Source organism: Oncorhynchus nerka, linkage group LG11, assembly GCF_034236695.1.
Source record: "Oncorhynchus nerka isolate Pitt River linkage group LG11, Oner_Uvic_2.0, whole genome shotgun sequence".
Taxonomy (NCBI): domain Eukaryota; kingdom Metazoa; phylum Chordata; class Actinopteri; order Salmoniformes; family Salmonidae; genus Oncorhynchus; species Oncorhynchus nerka.
In genome coordinates this window covers 37,545,325-37,565,420 of record NC_088406.1, presented here as the reverse complement: position 1 = coordinate 37,565,420, position 20,096 = coordinate 37,545,325, and the positions used below count along the sequence as shown (strand labels likewise).

At 45.1% G+C, this 20,096-nt stretch overlaps 2 protein-coding genes across 4 annotated transcripts; one reads left to right on the top strand and one right to left on the bottom strand.

The window, feature by feature from the left end:
- The first annotated feature begins 1,624 nt into the window (after positions 1-1,624).
- LOC115136817 (scavenger receptor class F member 1-like) lies at positions 1,625-11,535 on the top strand. 3 transcript variants are annotated; one of them, XM_029672633.2, is made up of 14 exons: positions 1,625-1,915; positions 2,382-2,520; positions 2,720-2,781; positions 6,741-6,842; positions 7,014-7,281; positions 7,445-7,720; positions 7,811-8,029; positions 8,207-8,335; positions 8,532-8,638; positions 8,824-8,932; positions 9,264-9,388; positions 9,569-9,706; positions 9,820-10,009; positions 10,184-11,535. In XM_029672633.2, exons 2-14 carry the CDS (start codon positions 2,420-2,422, stop codon positions 11,217-11,219), a joined length of 2,862 nt encoding a protein of 953 aa, XP_029528493.2. In that variant the 5' UTR covers positions 1,625-1,915; positions 2,382-2,419; the 3' UTR covers positions 11,220-11,535. The 3 variants fall into 3 exon arrangements, with proteins under 3 accessions (XP_029528493.2, XP_029528492.2, XP_029528494.2); XM_029672632.2 differs by having other exon boundaries at positions 10,178-11,535; XM_029672634.2 differs by having other exon boundaries at positions 1,626-1,915; positions 7,457-7,720; positions 10,178-11,535.
- Positions 11,536-13,380: 1,845 nt separating this feature from the next.
- LOC115136816 (vitronectin-like) lies at positions 13,381-17,939 on the bottom strand. Its single transcript, XM_029672631.2, has 8 exons — positions 17,824-17,939; positions 17,485-17,604; positions 16,767-17,282; positions 15,783-15,922; positions 15,402-15,558; positions 15,010-15,162; positions 14,071-14,730; positions 13,381-13,948 (listed from the first exon to the last, which is right to left on the bottom strand). Exons 1-8 carry the CDS (start codon positions 17,879-17,881, stop codon positions 13,824-13,826), a joined length of 1,929 nt encoding a protein of 642 aa, XP_029528491.1. The 5' UTR covers positions 17,882-17,939; the 3' UTR covers positions 13,381-13,823.
- Positions 17,940-20,096: the final 2,157 nt, after the last annotated feature.

Here is a 20,096-nt window from a genome sequence, read left to right as displayed (position 1 = left end):
TCTTTCTCTTCTCTTTCTCTTCTTTCTCTTCTCTTCTTCCTCTTCTCTCTCTCTTCTCTCTTCTTCTCCTCTCTCTTCCTCTTTCTTTCTCTTCTCTCTCTTCTGTCTCTTTCTCTTCCTCTCTCTTTCTGTCTCTTTCTCTTCCTCTCTCTCTTTCTCTCTCTTCCTCTCTCTTTCGCTTTCTCTCCCTCTGTTTCTCTCAGGAATAGGTTCAGAATGGTGAAATGGCCAACTGTACACTTTGCATTGACAATAACTGTGCAGGACATTATTAAGAGGGACTTTTTTTAATGGATAATGCTTTTGTAATTGTTTTAGTATTTGTATTCAACATTATAGTGATGTGTATGGTATGTAACCATCTACAACAAATCTCTGTTGAATCTCTGAAGCAAATTTGTATTGAGATATTTTAACAAATATTTTTAGCCAAAGATACCAAGATATATTTTGAACGCAGCAATCATTAGTCATTGCAGGAACACGTTTGTTCCACAGAGGGCATTCTAACTATTAACAACCATGGTGGACTTCCATGTGTTTAACATTTTACCTAGTGTGGGTGTTTTTGGTGTGCTTTGTGGTTGCTGTAATTCTTACAATCTGTCGCTGTCTTGGACATGGTGTGAGTTATAGGAAACGTTTTGCAGTAAAGTATACTGTGTGTTACTTCTGAGCCTGAATGTATTGCCACAGAGTAACAGTCATTTATTGATTAGACTTTATATTCTTAACCATCAGCTCATCTTACATTTTTGATAGAGTCCTGTTGTGAGTTCAACCATGTCTTCCCTAGGACCATGAATTGAGCATTGGGGTTGGTTGTTATGCATGTGGCTGCCAAGTGTGCGTGTGCACACCTGTCTCTGTGTGTGTGTGTGTGTGTGTGTGTGTGTGTGTGTGTGCGTGCGTGCGTGCGTGCATTCGTTCACTGGGGCACCAACCCCTGTAAGTTAGTTGCTGCACTTACAGAGGAAATGTGTGTTTCCTTGGGGGTAAATGTGTGTGTGTGTGTGCCGTCACTATCCTTCCATCTGACCATGTCGTTAAACAAACACAGACAGAAACACACACCTACAACAATGGCTTCCCCTGCCCACTACCATAACTTATCGGTACTCAGACATCTGACTCTGACGTCGTTTTCTGACATTCTAAATGAATGCTGCTGGTGATTGTGTTGAATGACGTATTTTCCTACAAACTGTATGTACATGTTATTTTTGTAAGCATGACTATTTTTAAACGGAGAAGCCTCTGAGCTACAAAAACCAAATAAATATCTGAATTTAAATCAGAAGTGTGTATTGTGGGAGCATGTGAGTTGGGCTGTCAACATACATCCATTTGCCAAGAAAACATCCCACTTCTGATCTAGGATGGACAGTTAGGCTTTTCTTTACAACAAGGTGAGTGAGTGTGTGTTCTTGTGTGGAAGTCATATGTACAGTACACAAACACATCTAAATATGCTACTCACCTCTTTCCATAATCTCTCAGTATGTGGTGATGTCTTAAAAAAGCCTTACTGAGGCAGATTGAATGGGAGGAAGTGGCTCTAACTTCCCCAGGAAAGAGGGAGAGGAAACGGACGGGTTTGGACTGCTCAGTCAGGCTGGGCATACGACTACAAGACTAATGACTGAAGAGAGCTGGCTGGGGAGAAAGACAGATAGAGGCAGGGAGAGAGAAACATAAAGAGAAAGACTGCCTTCCATTGGCCTACAAGACCACAGAGCTGGACTAGGGAAAATAAAGTTAGAACGAGAGAGTGGCGGGAGACAGACAGAGTGCAGGGAGCGAGAGAGAAACATAATTGAGAAAGAGAGAGAAGACTTCATTTTCCATTGTCCTCTTCTGGACTTGGGAAGAGAAGAGTGACCGAAAGAGAAGAAAAGGAGAAAGGGATTTTCCTGTGAGTTGGACACGTTCTAAATCAAATCAAATCAAATTTTATTTGTCACATACACATGGTTAGCAGATGTTAATGCGAGTGTAGCGAAATGCTTGTGCTTCTAGTTCCGACAATGCAGTGATAACCAACAAGTAATCTAACTAACCATTCTAAAACTACTGTCTTATACACAGTGTAAGGGGATAAAGAATATGTACATAAGGATATATGAGTGAGTGATGGTACAGAGCAGCATACAGTAGATGGTATCGAGTACAGTATATACATATGAGATGAGTATGTAGACAAAGTAAACAAAGTGGCATAGTTAAAGTGGCTAGTGATACATGTATTACATAAGGATGCAGTCGATGATGTAGAGTACAGTATATACGTATGCATATGAGATGAATAATGTAGGGTAAGTAACATTATATAAGGTAGCATTGTTTAAAGTGGCTAGTGATATATTTACATCATTTCCCAGAGACCTATTGTAGGCTGGTACCTGGTTGTGGGGTGGACATGGGCCAGTTTCTGACGGGTCTAGGACTACTGCTCTGCTGTTCCCTCTCCTCCCCTCAGAGACTGGCTCCCTCAGGGAGAAACGTCTGCCAGGACCCCAGGTGATGACTACATTACACTCTCACACTTTAGTTTTCTGCCTTTTCTATCCAGACATATATCCTTGCTTTATGAAACATTCTCATTATCTTCAGAATTGTAATCTTCCATTATTTCATGAAAAAAACACAGTATAAAGTCCCATCAAGAAACTTCCTACTATGCTTTACAGTATGTATTTTGTTTACCCTTCTCAAACAGGAATCCTTCCACTCTTGTCTGTTGCACTGGATGGAGACAACAGAGAGAGGAGTGTACTTTACGTGAGTATCATTTTAGGGGAGAGGAGTGTACTTTACATGAGTATCATTTTAGGGGAGAGGAGTGTACTTTACATGAGTATCATTTTAGGGGAGAGGAGTGTACTTTACATGAGTATCAGTTTAGGGGAGAGGAGTGTACTTTACATGAGTATCAGTTTAGGGGAGAGGAGTGTACTTTACGTGAGTATCAGTTTAGGGGAGAGGAGTGTACTTTACACGAGTATCAGTTTAGGGGAGTGGAGTGTACTTTACGTGAGTATCAGTTTAGGGGAGAGGAGTGTACTTTACATGAGTATCAGTTTAGGGGAGAGGAGTGTACTTTACGTGAGTATCAGTTCAGGGGAGAGGAGTGTACTTTACGTGAGTATCAGTTTAGGGGAGAGGAGTGTACTTTACATGAGTATCAGTTTAGGGGAGAGGAGTGTACTTTACATGAGTATCAGTTTAGGGGAGAGGAGTGTACTTTACATGAGTATCAGTTTAGGGGAGAGGAGTGTACTTTACGTGAGTATCATTTTAGGGGAGAAGAGTTGATGGCAGCATTCGCGTGAAACTGAAAGCGCGAACCACTGCTTTTAATCAGGGCAAGGTGACTGGTAACATGACCGAATACAAACAGTGCAGCTATTCCCTCCGCAAGGCTATCAAACAAGCTAAGCGTCAGTACAGAGACAAAGTAGAATCTCAATTCAACGGCTCAGACACAAGAGGTATGTGGCAGGGTCTACAGTCAATCACGGATTACAAAAAGAAAACCAGCCCCGTCACGGCCCAGGATGTCTTGCTCCCAGGCAGACTAAATAACTTTTTTGCCCGCTTTGAGGACAATACAGTGCCACTGACACGGCCTGCGACGAAAACATGCGGACTCTCCTTCACTGCAGCCGAGGTGAGTAAGACATTTAAACGTGTTAACCCTCGCAAGGCTGCAGGCCCAGACGGCATCCCCAGCCGCGCCCTCAGAGCATGCGCAGACCAGCTGGCCGGTGTGTTTACGGACATATTCAATCAATCCCTATACCAGTCTGCTGTTCCCACATGCTTCAAGAGGGCCACCATTGTTCCTGTTCCCAAGAAAGCTAAGGTAACTGAGCTAAACGACTACCGCCCCGTAGCACTCACTTCCGTCATCATGAAGTGCTTTGAGAGACTAGTCAAGGACCATATCACCTCCACCCTACCTGACACCCTAGACCCACTCCAATTTGCTTACTGCCCAAATAGGTCCACAGACGATGCAATCTCAACCACACTGCCCTAACCCATCTGGACAAGAGGAATACCTATGTGAGAATGCTGTTCATCGACTACAGCTCGGCATTCAACACCATAGTACCCTCCAAGCTCGTCATCAAGCTCGAGACCCTGGGTCTCGACCCCGCCCTGTGCAACTGGGTACTGGACTTCCTGACGGGCCGCCCCCAGGCGGTGAGGGTAGGCAACAACATCTCCACCCCGCTGATCCTCAACACTGGGGCCCCACAAGGGTGCGTTCTGAGCCCTCTCCTGTACTCCCTGTTCACCCACGACTGCGTGGCCACGCACGCCTCCAACTCAATCATCAAGTTTGCGGACGACACAACAGTGGTAGGCTTGATTACCAACAACGACGAGACGGCCTACAGGGAGGAGGTGAGGGCCCTCGGAGTGTGGTGTCAGGAAAATAACCTCACACTCAACATCAACAAAACTAAGGAGATGATTGTGAACTTCAGGAAACAGCAGAGGGAACACCCCCCTATCCACATCGATGGAACAGTAGTGGAGAGGGTAGCAAGTTTTAAGTTCCTCGGCATACACATCACAGACAAACTGAATTGGTCCACTCACACAGACAGCATCGTGAAGAAGGCGCAGCAGCGCCTCTTCAACCTCAGGAGGCTGAAGAAATTTGGCTTGTCACCAAAAGCACTCACAAACTTCTACAGATGCACAATCGAGAGCATTCTGGCGGGCTGTATCACCGCCTGGTACGGCAACTGCTCCGCCCACAACCGTAAGGCTCTCCAGAGGGTAGTGAGGTCTGCACAACGCATCACCGGGGGCAAACTACCTGCCCTCCAGGACACCTACACCACCCGATGTTACAGGAAGGCCATAAAGATCATCAAGGACATCAACCACCCGGGCCACTGCCTGTTCACCCCGCTATCATCCAGAAGGCGAGGTCAGTACAGGTGCATCAAAGCTGGGACCGAGAGACTGAAAAACAGCTTCTATCTCAAGGCCATCAGACTGTTAAACAGCCACCACTAACATTGAGTGGCTGCTGCCAACACACTGACACTGACACTGACTCAACTCCAGCCACTTTAATAATGGGAATTGATGGGAAATGATGTAAAATATATCACTAGCCACTTTAAACAATGCTACCTTATATAATGTTACATACCCTACATTATTCATCTCATATGCATACGTATATACTGTACTCTATATCATCTACTGCATCCTTATGTAATACATGTATCACTAGCCACTTTAACTATGCCACTTTGTTTACATACTCATCTCATATGTATATACTGTACTCAATACCATCTACTGTATCTTGCCTATGCTGCTCCGTACCATCACTCATTCATATATCTTTATGTACATATTCTTTATCCCCTTACACTGTGTATAAGACAGTATTTTTGGAATTGTTAGTTAGATTACTTGTTGGTTATTACTGCATTGTCGGAACTAGAAGCACAAGCATTTCGCTACACTCGCATTAACATCTGCTAACCATGTGTATGTGACAAATAACATTTGATTTGATTTGATTTTGATTTGACTTTACAGGAGGAGTGTACTTTACGTGAGTATCAGTTTAGGGGAGAGGAGTGTACTTTACGTGAGTATCAGTTTAGGGGAGAGGAGTGTACTTTACGTGAGTATCAGTTTAGGGGAGAGGAGTGTACTTTACATGAGTATCAGTTTAGGGGAGAGGAGTGTACTTAACATGAGTATCAGTTTAGGGGAGAGGAGTGTACTTAACATGAGTATCAGTTTAGGGGAGAGGAGTGTACTTTACATGAGTATCAGTTTAGGGGAGAGGAGTGTACTTAACATGAGTATCAGTTTAGGGGAGAGGAGTGTACTTAACATGAGTATCAGTTTAGGGAGAGGAGTGTACTTTACATGAGTATCAGTTTAGGGGAGAGGAGTGTACTTAACATGAGTATCAGTTTAGGGGAGAGGAGTGTACTTAACATGAGTATCAGTTTAGGGAGAGGAGTGTACTTTACATGAGTATCAGTTTAGGGGAGAGGAGTGTACTTAACATGAGTATCAGTTTAGGGGAGAGGAGTGTACTTAACATGAGTATCAGTTTAGGGGAGAGGAGTGTACTTTACATGAGTATCAGTTTAGGGGAGAGGAGTGTACTTAACATGAGTATCAGTTTAGGGGAGAGGAGTGTACTTTACATGAGTATCAGTTTAGGGGAGAGGAGTGTACTTTACATGAGTATCAGTTTAGGGGAGAGGAGTGTACTTTACATGAGTATCAGTTTAGGGGAGAGGAGTGTACTTAACATGAGTATCAGTTTAGGGGAGAGGAGTGTACTTTACATGAGTATCAGTTTAGGGGAGAGGAGTGTACTTTACATGAGTATCAGTTTAGGGAGAGGAGTGTACTTAACATGAGTATCAGTTTAGGGAGAGGAGTGTACTTAACATGAGTATCAGTTTAGGGGAGAGGAGTGTACTTTACATGAGTATCAGTTTAGGGGAGAGGAGTGTACTTTACATGAGTATCAGTTTAGGGGAGAGGAGTGTACTTTACATGAGTATCAGTTTAGGGGAGAGGAGTGTACTTTACGTGAGTATCAGTTTAGGGGAGAGGAGTGTACTTTACATGAGTATCAGCTGACAGTAAAAAAACATCCAGGGCACATAAGAACAGGCTTTTTGTCTTGTTTAGGTAGTATTGTATAATTCAGCACTGTCTGTTGTTTATGACTCCAGCTGTGTGTGATGGTGAACAGGCCTGTCAGCAGGATGAGGTGTGTGTATACCCGGGCATCTGTCGCTGTCGGCCTGGCTACTATGGAGCCCACTGCAAGACACGTAAGTCAAATCAACTCTGGCGTTTAAGTTACATAGGCTGTGTTACTCAAACAATATATTTTGAACACAACAAGAGTCAATATAGCAGCTTTACATTGCAGGAATAAAAGGATAAGAACATTGTAATTAAGTGGAAACTACTGAAGTATTACAGCCTGTCTCCCTCTTCAGGCTGCCCTCCAGAGTTCTGGGCACCGGACTGCCGTGAGCTGTGCAAGTGCCACCCTCACGGGCGCTGTGACCCGATCACGGGCAAGTGTACGTGCCTCTCCAACCGCTGGGGGCCACTCTGCCAGAACACCTGCAAATGTGGCCGTCATGGACACTGCCACCCCGTACACGGCAACTGCACCTGCGACGAGGGCTGGTGGACACCCACCTGTACCAAGCAGTGCCAGTGCTACCCAGGCACCTCCACCTGCGACCCACTGACCGGCAGGTGAGAGAGAATGGGTTTATTTACAATGGGAGGCATTAGTTAGCTAAAATCTGAATCACTTGATACAATTTAGCCTGTAATTTAATAATTAAAAGGACAGTGTACACACATATTTTAACACAATAGCTACAACACAATAGAAATATATGTTTTCTTAAAAAAGGTTTGTTGGCAGGTGTCAGTGTGCCCCGGGTTACTGGGGTCAGAAGTGCAGTCTTCGATGTAGCTGCTACACATCATCCTGCCAACAGAAGACGGGGGCGTGCGAATGCCAGAACGGGTGGTGGAGTCCGACGTGTGACCGCCGCTGTAACTGTGACCTGGAGCACAGCGAGTGTAATGCCGTCAGCGGGGAGTGTGTATGTCAGCCTGGGTACAAGGGAGCCTTCTGTAACCAACCGTGTGGACCTGGGGAGTATGGCAGTGGCTGTAAACTGAGGTAAGAGAGTGTTTTTGGATATTGCACTGATGTTTTGATGGTACAGCCTTGTCATTTGCTGTGGATGTCTCTCTCTCCCCTCCTATGTAGCTGTGGCCACTGTGAAGGAGGCCAGTCGTGCTCTGTGGTTGATGGTGTCTGTACGGCCTGTGAGCCTGGGTGGAATGGCACACACTGTGACCGTCTGTGCCCGCATGGTTACCATGGAAACCACTGCCAGGAGGCATGCCCACGCTGCAGGAACGGTGAACCATGTGACCCCAGGACGGGGGCGTGTTCACGATGTGACCCAGGATGGACCAAACCCAGGTGTGTGTGTGTGTGTGTTTGATGGCTAACTACCAGTGAAACGTATCTGAGAGTTTTTACAGTAATTCCACTTCCCAGACATGCATGTGTCAATGATACTGAAAAGGTTCAGTGTTTTCTTCTAGTGCTGATAGTTTTGTTGTCTCTCTGTTATCTGGCCACTCTGTATGTCTGCAGGTGTGACGAGCCGTGCTCTAACAGTACATTCGGGGATGCCTGCCGCTCCCTGTGCAGCCCCTGTTTCCATGGCCACTGTGATCACGTGACAGGAAGTTGTGTCTGTGGGCCTGGGTTCCAGGGACGGAGGTGAGAGTACTGCGAAAGCAGAGGTTCTGTTTGAATACTCTTAAAATGCATCCTTCCTTACCCTCTTCCTTGAAGTGATGTGAAACAATGCTTCAAATAACTACCTTTCTCCAATCCAATAATGTCTGATTTAGACATCTTGCTGGGATTGTGTATCTCGCTGTCACTAACAGGTTTCTCTCTGTTGTGTCCCCAGTTGTAACATCACCTGTCCAGATCAGCTGTATGGCTTTAACTGTTCCTCTGTCTGTGACTGTGGAGAGGGAACTGCCTGTCACCCAGCAACGGGGGCGTGTCCATACAGTATGTACTCCTCCTATTGGATACAGCGCTAATTGGTGGATAATGTATAGATAATGAATAGTAATAGTAGATGGGCCTAAGTAATAGTAGATGGGCCTATGGATTAAAATATGAGTTTTTCCTCAAGAAGGAATATGTGAGGTTGAATCACATTTGTTTGTGTGTGTGCGTGTGTGTGGTGTCAGGTGGTCACAGGGCTCTGATCACTGGTCTCCTGGTCCCTCTGCTCTTGGTGCTGCTGGGTCTGGTCTGCTGCTGCTGCTGCTGTGGAGGACCTACTGACGGCAAAGACAGGTGTGTGTGTGTATATAATTCTGATGACAAAGACAGGTGTGTGTGTGTGTATGATTCTGATGACAAAGACAGGTGTGTGTGTGTGTATGATTCTGATGACAAAGACAGGTGTGTGTGTGTATATAATTCTGATGACAAAGACAGGTGTGTGTGTGTATATAATTCTGATGACAAAGACAGGTGTGTGTGTGTATATAATTCTGATGACAAAGACAGGTGTGTGTGTGTATATAATTCTGATGACAAAGACAGGTGTGTGTGTGTATATAATTCTGATGACAAAGACAGGTGTGTGTGTGTGTGTTCCTCTGACCTTGCTCTGGTCCTACAGGGTAGCAGTGGGTGACGGTGGTACCTCTGTCCGTATGAAGCATCATGTGTATAACGTCCTGGCCAACGTGAGCTCTGCTGTACCCTGTATCTCTGTCTGGTCCTCTGGGCTACCCAGAGTCACAGGTCAGTACAATATCACACTAGAGATCATGTCATATGTCTGTATCTATGTAAGGAAGAAACTCCAGTACTTAGATGCTCTGAAAATGTTTATCCATGCGCTTGGAAAAGGGACTGGTGTCCATACTATACGTATTACAATATTATGACAATAATAAAAATAATAAATGCTTCTCTCTCCAGTGTCACACCACGACCCTGAGCTGACGTTCAACCACAGCTTCATAGAGCCTCCCTCCTCAGGCTGGGTGACGGAGGGATCCTTCTTCGACAGTGATGAGGAGACCGGAGAGGTGCTCTACTGTGTCCCCCCCAGAGAAGGTAATCAGTGTGTGTGTGTGTGTGTGTGTGTGTGTTCAACCCTTTGTGTTTTGATTGACTCCATTTTTTCTCTCTCTCCCTGTCCCTCCATTCCCCCGCTCTTCCTCCCTCAGACATCCCTGCAGTGGCGGGCGGTGAGTTCCAGGAGTTCCAGCACGAGATGAGTTCTAAGTGTAACATGTTCCCCGACCCCTCTGCCTTCAGTATTAGTGCAGAAGACATGTCCCTCCCCTTTGGCATCCCCCGCACCTCCAGCAACGCCAAGTCCAAATGCCCCTCCGTCTCCTTCGCCGAAGGCACCAGGTAACACCAGCAGGTCGTAGTCATCTTGATGAGGACATTGGGCACTACACACAACACACCACACTACGCAGCACTTCAATTCTCTTTTTGTGATTGTTTTTAATGTTGAGTGAATGTCAAAAAAATTACCCTTGTGGATTAATAAAGTACAATCTCATCTCATCCGAGGTTCAGTCCCAAGGAGCGCCGAGGCTCTGCCCAAGATTTGACACCCGGGGTCCCCCGCACCAAACACAAGTCCCCCTGGGGGGTCCTGATGCTGTCAGCCCTCCAGGCCCAGGGAGGGAATGCCTCAGAGGGGGAAGAGACGGAGGTGGGGGTGGATGGGTGTGGAGGTGGGACTGGACCATTGGAAGACCCAGAATCCAGTGGTGAAGCAGGGGACCCCGATGTGGACAGGTGGACAGCTACCCCGACCCGAGCCATGTCTACCCTGCAGGTGCCTGGAGCAGTGGTAGGACGCACCATATCCAACGCTGCTGTTCCCAGAAAGGGAAGGCAAACACCAGGGTCCACATCCGATGGCCAGCAGGCAGAGATGGACAAAGTGACCACAGTGTATGTGACAGTGGGGAAGGCGGGGGTGGGGAGGCCCCTGTCTAAACTAGAGCTCCCCAGCTTGGAGGGCCCAGTACAGGCCATGCTACGCAGGCTAGGCAGCCTCCAGAGACACAAAGACCAGGAGGTGGGAACTAAGCCCAAGGGGAAGAGCCCGGGGGCGGAGGGGATCACCAAGCCCCCCAGGAGGAAGCTGGGGACTAGGGCCAGTGTGTGGGAGCAGGGGGCTCCCCCACCCTCGGGGGTGGAGGGTGCTGTAGGGGAAGGCGTATCTATGAGAAAACCCAGTAGGAGGAAACAGCACGCCCACCATAGCTCCCCTGCTGTCATGGGAAACACTGACGCTGGCACTAACACTCAACCCCCACCAGAGGACACCCCTGCCACCGTTACGCCCACGAGGCCCCTGTCCTCCATTTTGAAAAGCGTGCCAGAGGTCGCTGGGTCAGAGGTTAGGGGTGAAAGGTCAGGGGTAAGGCGAGAGAACGGCGACCCTGGGATGCAGACTGATAGTGGTTATCGAACAATCGGGCCAGCTGGATTTGTAATGGACGCTGTTAGTCTGAGTGAAGTCATCGCCAATGAAGGAGTGGTGGCTGGTGTGGACGATGGACCTAACCTTTATGAGAACGTGATGATTATGCATTCCTAATTTCAGATGCAATGACTGTGGTGCTCTGTCTCTTCTCACAATTGAGTATGTAGTTCGACTACTAATGAATGAGGAATTTGGAAACTAGCCTACTGTACTGAGTTAACAGTCGAGTCTGACATAAACTAGCAATCTTTACAACATTGAGTATACAATTTTATGAATTACAATATGTATATGATGGTTCTGTACAATATGTACTGTATGTATGTATATTATACAACAATAGGATCATGTTGAAATCACCTTACCAAAAAGTTATTGACACTGTAACTGCCATGTGTGAAACAACTATGCAAATGAAAACCAAAAAATGCTCCTGTGCACTTTGTTCACTTTGACTTGTCTGTCATCACTGGGATAACATTGCTCTGTGGTGCCAGCTTGAACCATTTAAAAGTGTTGGCACTGGCAGCACCAACCCTTCCCAAACCATCACCTGTCTGTGATATGTATTATTCACTGGAACACTGAGTCTGTGTCCCAAATGGCACCCTATTCCTTTTATAGTGGCCATGGTCAAAAGTAGTGCACTATAAAGGAAACAGGGTGCCATTTGGGATGCACACTGAGTGAAACAAAACAAGTGATGAAACCTGCCATGCATCTGATGTTTTGTGGTGTCTGTCAGCTGCATTCCCAATATTGTAGGGTTGAGAGCATTTTGGTTGTATTGGGATTTACATATAAAAGAAAATAAGCCGCCATAGACATTATCTGTAGAGACTATATTCATCTCTATGGTGACCACTCCCCTTCTTCTTGTACAGGATTTAAGGAGGGGTAGACAGACAGGGTTAGAATGGACGATTGATGACTTGATCTTCTTTAATCTAATTTCTGAATGTTTCCAAAAATCAGCAGTGAATCAACAAGTCCGGACCGTGTACGCTGTGGAATTGAGTTGTAATGTAAAAGAATGCAGCACGGTGTCTCATTGGAACAGATATCCCCCGGCTACCTGGCATAGTCTACTATCAGGCTAGCATAGTCTACTATCAGGCTGGCATAGTCTACTATCAGGCTGGCATAGTCTACTATCAGGCTAGCATAGTCTACTATCAGGCTAGCATAGTCTACTATCAGGCTGGCATAGTCTACTATCAGGCTAGCATAGTCTACTATCAGGCTAGCATAGTCTACTATCAGGCTGGCATAGTCTACTATCAGGCTAGCATAGTCTACTATCAGGCTAGCATAGTCTACTATCAGGCTAGCATAGTCTACTATCAGGCTAGCATAGTCTACTATCAGGCTGGCATAGTCTACTATCAGGCTGGCATAGTCTACTATCAGGCTGGCATAGTCTACTATCAGGCTAGTATAGTCTACTATCAGGCTGGCATAGTCTACTATCAGGCTGGCATAGTCTACTATCAGGCTAGCATAGTCTGTGTACTATCTGTAGGTTTTGCCAAGCCCGTGTCCTCTTGATCACTGTTAAGCTTGCCTCCCACATAGCATGTCCTTCTATGCAGCCAAAAACAGTTTCATCATATTCCACTGAAAGCGCTAGTCAGGAAATGGAGACCTGGTGGTCCAGAGTTGTGTTTGTTGATGTCTTTGTAGCCTGTCGTTCACTAGGTGTTAGTAGTGTTTCTGTATCACACTGTCAATCCCACCTTTAAAGACCCCTCTTGTAAACTGGGTCAGATATTAGATAGGAGAGATAACCCACATGTAAAATTATTACAGTTTACAATAGAATTCAGTAGTATACTGTAGAATACTATACTACACACTGTGAAAGCCTCCACTTCTATGTCAAAGATATTAAAACAAAAACACTATAGTAAATACAACAATAATGTCCGCAAAACACTACAGTAATTACTACAGTATACTAAAGTCTGCAAAAACACTACAGTAAATACTACCGTATACTACAATCTGCAAAAATACTACATTAATTACTATAGTATATACTACAGTTTTCTTTCACTGCAGTATTTATACTATAGTTAACTGTAAATACTACAGTAATTACTATAGTATTCACTGTAGTGTTTTTGTGGACTTCAGATTGCACACCAACCAACCAGCTGAACTTTGCCCCAAATCATGGGGAACAGAGGGGTGGGGAACAGAGATGGGTGGGCCTTCATTGATCTCCAATAAGGGGAGCTAGAGCGCAAATACCCCCAATAACACGTGGGTACCCTTTACAGCTAGAAAATGTTTAATTATAAAAGTATTACACACAAGTATTCCAGGTACAAAGAGAAATGTCCTCATAACAGAACATTTTTGTGAAGTGATTCTTCTAATTTAGAGGCGAAAGAAACACACACCTATTTAGGCGAGGTGCTGGCTAGCGGAGTAGAACACTTGAAAAATTAAAGGAGAGCCGCACACTCTAGGAGCTCCGATGCAATACTTTAATAACCTAATATCCAACGCTTCGACAGACAAGCTGTCTTCATCAGGGTATCAGCTTGTCTATCGAAATGTTGGATATGAGGTTATTAAAGTATTGCATCGGAGCTCCTTTCATTTTTCAAGTGATTCTTCTAATTATCCAGCTAAAAAATTGCTGTCTATTTGAGTCTTTGATGTAAAACATGTTTTGACATACTGCATATGTTTCTTTATCCAGTTGTGAAACTATTTCTTCTCGGCCTCCAGGTGTTTTTCAGGGCAGCCCAGCCAGTACTTGCCAATGGACCTGGGGTAAGGAGGGCTGGCTGGGTCCACTTTCTTGGTCTTCAGATCCACTCTGTAGTATTTATCTGGAAAACGAATACAGAGAATATGTCTGGTGGATTTCGAGTTGTTCTGTGCCCTTAGGGGGTGTGTTTAATGGGAGGTTAAAAAGAAAAAAGCAATAGGACAATAAAGTATCCTTCCTTACCTCCCTTGAAGAAGTAGACGCTCTGCACTGGCTGGCCCTTGTTGACAAACTCCCAGTAGGCCCTCCCCTCAGCGTTGTATCTGGAGGCATAGTTGTATCCATCTCTTCTGTCCTGGTCATCCCTCCTCCTGTCCTGGTCATCCCTCCTCCTATCCCTGTCTCTGTCTTCATCCCTGGCATCCGTTCGGCGCATGTCCCACCCTCCAAACATCCCCTCCATAGCCATCCTCCTTTCCGACAGCTTCCGACCGAGATCCATACCCTTCTCAGCGAATCGTTTCCCCATATCCATCCCCTTCTCTGCGAACGCCTGCCCCATAGCCATTCCCGTCCCGGCACCCCAGTAAGACTGGCGCCTACTTCTGCGGTGGTCCCACTGCTGTTCCCACTGCTGTCCATATTGTTGCCCTTGTTGTCCATATTGTTGTCCATTTTGCTGTCCATTTAACTGATCCTGTTGACCATACTGCCCCCTCTGTTGGTCCCATGGCTGGCGCCTCCCGTCGTTGTGGTCCCGTAAAGGGGGTACGGGTGGGAACAGGGGTGGGGCCAGTGGCCTGGGGGTGATGTAGAGTCTCCCTGTCATGACAGCGTCCACTGGGGCCTTGATGCCTATCCAGTCCTTGTTGATGAACCGATGCCCACCATGGTGGTTGGGGACTGGGGGAGAGAGAATGGCAGATGAGATGTAGCATTATAGGGTGGGGGCTAGCTTGAAAACTATTCTTGTTTGTTAAGCAACCATTTTCTTAAAGTCAACATTGTGCCATGAATGATTCCTTATATCCTCTTTCTTCACCTCCTCAATACGCATTGGATGAGAAGGTCCACAGGTAAGAGACTTGGATCTTCTTCTCCAATGCGTTTGGAGAAGGAGGAATGGAAAGAGGAAGTGAGGTCACAAGAAAAGATCATTGAGAAAGCACCACAGCGTCTTACTGCCTCTGAAGAGCATGTTGAAGAGTTCCTCCCAGTTGTTGTGGTAGATGTCAGTGTAGGCTGTGAACAGAGCGGAGGGAGACCCAGCTGCCATCTTGATACACTCCTCATGTGATGGCTGGTGCTTGAACTCATACTGGTAGTACTGGTCACCTGGGAACACAGACAAACAACGGGTCTGTTAACAAAACAGATTATGTGAAAAGAAATACACTGGAAACAGTGAGTTAGTCACTTCATTGTGGATATGTCTTCCATCATTTGAATACGTTCAGGAGGAGGACTATCATTGAGAGGTATTCTCAAGTTTAAACACAAAAATTAATTCAATCACTTATCAATTAGCAACTGCCTAGTGTATTGTATGTTCTTCATTTAAGATTTGGTGTGACCTTTGAAGAAGTAGACCTTCTCTTTGCTGTGGTGTCCAGGGGCTGCTATGGCGAAGGCTGCGTCCACGTCGTCTGGTATCTTCTCAAAGCCCACGTTGATATCCCTGGGATAGTCCGCCTCCAGCACACCATCATCAAAACGCCAGTACTTGTTACCCTGTTGGAGGATTTGCAATTTGAAAAATCTGTTTGAAATTAATAAATGTAAGTTTGGAATGAATAAATGTAATTTATATCAGTGAAGTTGGCAATGTAACAAATGTATTACATTTACAAAATGTATAATAAATACAGACAGCTAGAGATATAACTTCCATTGCCAACCTTCTACCGTCCTACCAACATTTCATCTACGCTCTCTAGCCAGGGTATTCATCCCACCTTGAACATGTATGTCTTGCCCTGGCAGTTGATACGTGTAAAGGCAGCATCTATAGGCCCTCTGATACCCCAGATGTCCTGGATCAGTTTGGGGTAGCCGGGCATCACCGACTTCTCATCCAGCTCAAAGAACCACTCCCCTAGGAAAGGACACAAAACAAACACCTACATAGAGATACAGATAAACAAAACCTCTCCTGGTGTTTTTCTCCCACTCACCGACACTCACCACGGAGTAAGACCCATAAAGACCCTTACCTCTGAAGGTGACGGAGTAAGACCCATAAAGACCCTTACCTCTGAAGGTGACGGAGTAAGACCCATGAAGACCCTTACCTCTGAAGGTGACGGAGTAAGACCCATGAAGACCCTTACCTCTGAAGGTGACGGAGTAAGACCCATGAAGACCCTTACCTCTGAAGGTGACATGAAGACCCTTACCTCTGAAGGTGACGGAGTAAGACCCATGAAGACCCTTACCTCTGAAGGTGACGGAGTAAGACCCATGAAGACCCTTACCTCTGAAGGTGACATGAAGGGTAAGACCCATGAAGACCCTTACCTCTGAAGGTGAAGATGAAGACCCTTACCTCTGAAGGTGACGGAGTAAGACCCATGAAGACCCTTACCTCTGAAGGTGACGGAGTAAGACCCATGAAGACCCTTACCTCTGAAGGTGACGGAGTAAGACCCATGAAGAAAGACCCTTACCTCTGAAGGTGACGGAGTAAGACCCATGAAGACCCTTACCTCTGAAGGTGACGGAGTAAGACCCATGAAGACCCTTACCTCTGAAGGTGACGGAGTAAGACCCATGAAGACCCTTACCTCTGAAGGTGACGGAGTAAGACCCATGAAGACCCTTACCTCTGAAGGTGACGGAGTAAGACCCATGAAGACCCTTACCTCTGAAGGTGACGGGGTAAGACCCATGAAGACCCTTACCTCTGAAGGTGACAGGGTAAGACCCATGAAGACCCTTACCTCTGAATGCGTAGACAGAGCCGTTCTTGAGCTGCATTAGGGAGTCCCAGGGCCTGCTGCTGCATGGCTCAGCATCTGGGTCTACTACCGGAGCCTTGGTGGTCGTCACCACTTCCTCTGTGGTTGTCTGTGGGACTGATGTTGCCTCGGTGGCTATAGCTGTCTCTGGGAGTGGGACTACCGCTGGGACCTGGCCTCTATCTGAGCCTCTACCTGCCTGTGTTGCTGACGGTGCCCTGGTGGCTTTAGCTGCCTCCGGGAGTGGGACTACCCCTGGGACCTGGCCTCTCTGTGGGCCTCGAGCTGCGCCTCTAGCTGGCTCTGTGACTGGGGTTATCTTTGTGGCAATTTTGGCAGGGGTAGGGGTGGTGTTGGGGGTTCTGATGCGTGTGGGTTGCCTATGTTGGCCCCCTGAGGTTCTGTATTCGCTGTCTTCAGGTTGGGTCGGGAAGGCGGGCGTTGTAGGGGTAAATGGACCATCATCATCCTCTGCAAATTCAAAGGTGTCCCCACGTGCTGAAGGAAACAGAGGTCACATTAAATGAATAACGCAATGAATTAATAGCAAAATATTATATGAATGTTGAACATATGCAACTCTTACCATGTTAATCAGTGGTGCATTATTCAATATTACCTTTAAAGGTTGTTAAAAGGGAAATCTGGGACTCTTCTAACAATCAATATACAAACACACACACATATACACTCTTTTTACTTTTCATGTGACAGGTGGTCTCGTAGTCTGAGCAGCAGCTCTTGTAGTACCGACACATGGTGTCACACTGGCAATCCTTCTTGGAGTCGAAGCCATTCTCACAGCGTTCCATGCATGACTCTGACACACAAGGACAGCACAGAGAGGAAACTTATCAATTACTTATAGAACAGCAAAAATGTTTGGGAATACCTCCACCAACTCCAATATATAGTCCCTAACTGAGTTTCCAAATACTAGTTCTCCTTCACCAGTAACAACTCAGTTTAATTTCAACCAAAACGTCACCACTACATTTTCAAGTCAATCTAGACTATATCTTTTTAATGATATACTTACCCTCTGCAGCAAACACAGTAGCTAGCCCGGCTAGCAGGAGTATCAGCCCGAGCCTCATGCTGTCTGTCTCTCTGGGTCTCTCTGGGTGTGTGACGGAGAGGACCCAGGGGATAGAGAACAGTGTGCTACTAATCAATTACAAATGCAATGCAATGGCTACCAGTGTCATTCACCTCTACAGAATGTTTACTTAGACCTTGTTTCAACCTTGTTATCAACTTTGTTTTTGCTGAAGCAATCAGTAAATAAAGAGTTTCACTCAAAAATGCTTTATATCAAATGCTGGTAGTTAGCTTTCATCGTTTAAAGATCTTGTGAAAGAGATTGGTGTTTTTTTATCACTATCTAATCATGGCATGGGGTTGTTCAATGACATCTATCCCTTGATGATTTCATTTCAGAGTGACAAATAAGCATTTTTTGTTGTTGCAAAACACTATATATCTGCCTCACTCTCAGAGAAATAAGTAGTACTGCTGGTTTTACAGTCAAAGTAACAAATAACGACATTTGTAATAAAGAACTGTACAAATGATACATTTGTGACATCAATAATTACTAAATGTTTTTACAAAATGAATCAATACAGTAATATGAGATCTGTAACATTTGCATTTGACACTTTAGTCATTCAGCAGATGCTCTTATCCAGAGCTGTCACAACGCCTGGAGTGGTGGGTGCAGAGTCATGCGCAGAGGATAATGAGGAAACCAGACTTTATTTCGGCCTCCAATATAACGCCCAAAACAACAGGCGAATAATCAAAAATTGTCCAACCCAACACAGGGCACAAACAGACTGGACCACTACACACAACAACCTCGACTGACAGAAAACAAGCCCGCACAATAACAGGCGGGTCTAACAGGTTAAATAGTCCTGAATCAAAACAAAATAAGAGACAGGTGCAACCAATAAGACATAACAAACAGAAAAGGAAAAGGGGATCGGTGGCAGCGAGTAGACCGGCGACGACGACCGCCGAGCGCCACCCGAACAGGCAGGGGAGCCACCTTCGGTGGGAGTCGTGACAAGAGCGACTTACACTATTAAGATAGCTAGCTGAGACAATCACATATCATAGTCAAATATACAATATATACGAACATTCCATTCCAGCTAAACAATTAATAATTAGCGTTGAGCAAAAAATAACACAATGTAATACACATCTAAAATCTATGAATCTGAAAACAGTAATATTTTAAACACAAATGAAGGTACCCATAACCAATCATTTCTAATGAAAAAACACAAACGTGAAAAATTGGTGGATATAGCGTTTTGGGAATAAACTTTTCAAAATGAGCGAGAGAGTTTGAGTTCCAATTGTCTAGTTAATCTACTTTGAAGAAGTTACATAAGCCAACAGTACTAGGTAGGTTGCACAAAATCCAAAATCTCACAGTATAGATGTCCGAGTGATCAGTAGTGTAGACCTAACACAGTTTCTGTTAGTGGCCTTGTTGGTCTGGTTGATAAGAGAATCACTGACACTATTTGTAAATGTTGTAAATTATGTAAGTTATAATCATTAAAGGGGCAGTCTGCAATTTGAACAATAAAAAAGTGACTACCCTACCCCGCCAATGTTTCGGTAAACAGCTGAGGGATGGGGCTGGAGAAATGTAACCAATCTAAAATGCATAGTTATCAGAGCTATGAATGCAAGGACTGACCAACCATGCTATAAAAAGTATAGTTTAAACCATGTTTTGAGGCTAAACAGTGTTTGTTTAAAATGACAGTTTTTCAAACAAAAGAGTCAAACAAGCTGATATTTTGGGTTGTGATGGGGTCACTCAGTTGAACTAAAACCAAGCTCATGAAGTATTAATGAATGATATTATTCAAGAATCAATGGCTATTACAGTGCCTTCAGAAAGTATTCACACCCCTTGATTTCTTCAAAATGTTGTTGTTACAGCCTGAATTGTTTATCACTGACCAACACACAATGTCCCATAATGTCAACGTCAAATAATGTTTTTCAACATTTTTACAAATTCATTAAAAATGAAAAGCTGAAATGTCTTGAGTAAACTATTATTCAACCCCTTTGTTATGGCAAACCTTAATACGTTCATGAGTAAAAATGTGCTTAACAAGTTGCATGAACTCATTCTGTGTTCAATAATAGTGTTTTAACATTACTTTTGAATGACTACCTCATCTCTGCTCCCCACACATACAGTTGTCTGTAAGGTCCCTCAGTCGAGCAGTGAATTTCAAACATAGATTCAACCACAAAGACCAGGGAGGTTTTCCAATG

Coding starts and splice junctions, on each gene's coding strand:
- LOC115136817 (XM_029672632.2), top strand. CDS start 2,420: ATGGGCCAGTTTCTGACGGGTCTAGGACTACTGCTCTGCTGTTCCCTC. Junction 2,521..2,719: donor AACGTCTGCCAGGACCCCAG/GTGATGACTACA, acceptor CTTCTCAAACAG/GAATCCTTCCACTCTTGTCT. Junction 8,639..8,823: donor AACGGGGGCGTGTCCATACA/GTATGTACTCCT, acceptor GTGTGGTGTCAG/GTGGTCACAGGGCTCTGATC.
- LOC115136816 (XM_029672631.2), bottom strand. CDS start 17,881: ATGAGGCTCGGGCTGATACTCCTGCTAGCCGGGCTAGCTACTGTGTTT. Junction 17,605..17,823: donor TACTGTGTTTGCTGCAGAGG/GTAAGTATATCA, acceptor CTTGTGTGTCAG/AGTCATGCATGGAACGCTGT. Junction 15,163..15,401: donor GAAGGTCTACTTCTTCAAAG/GTCACACCAAAT, acceptor CTGTGTTCCCAG/GTGACCAGTACTACCAGTAT.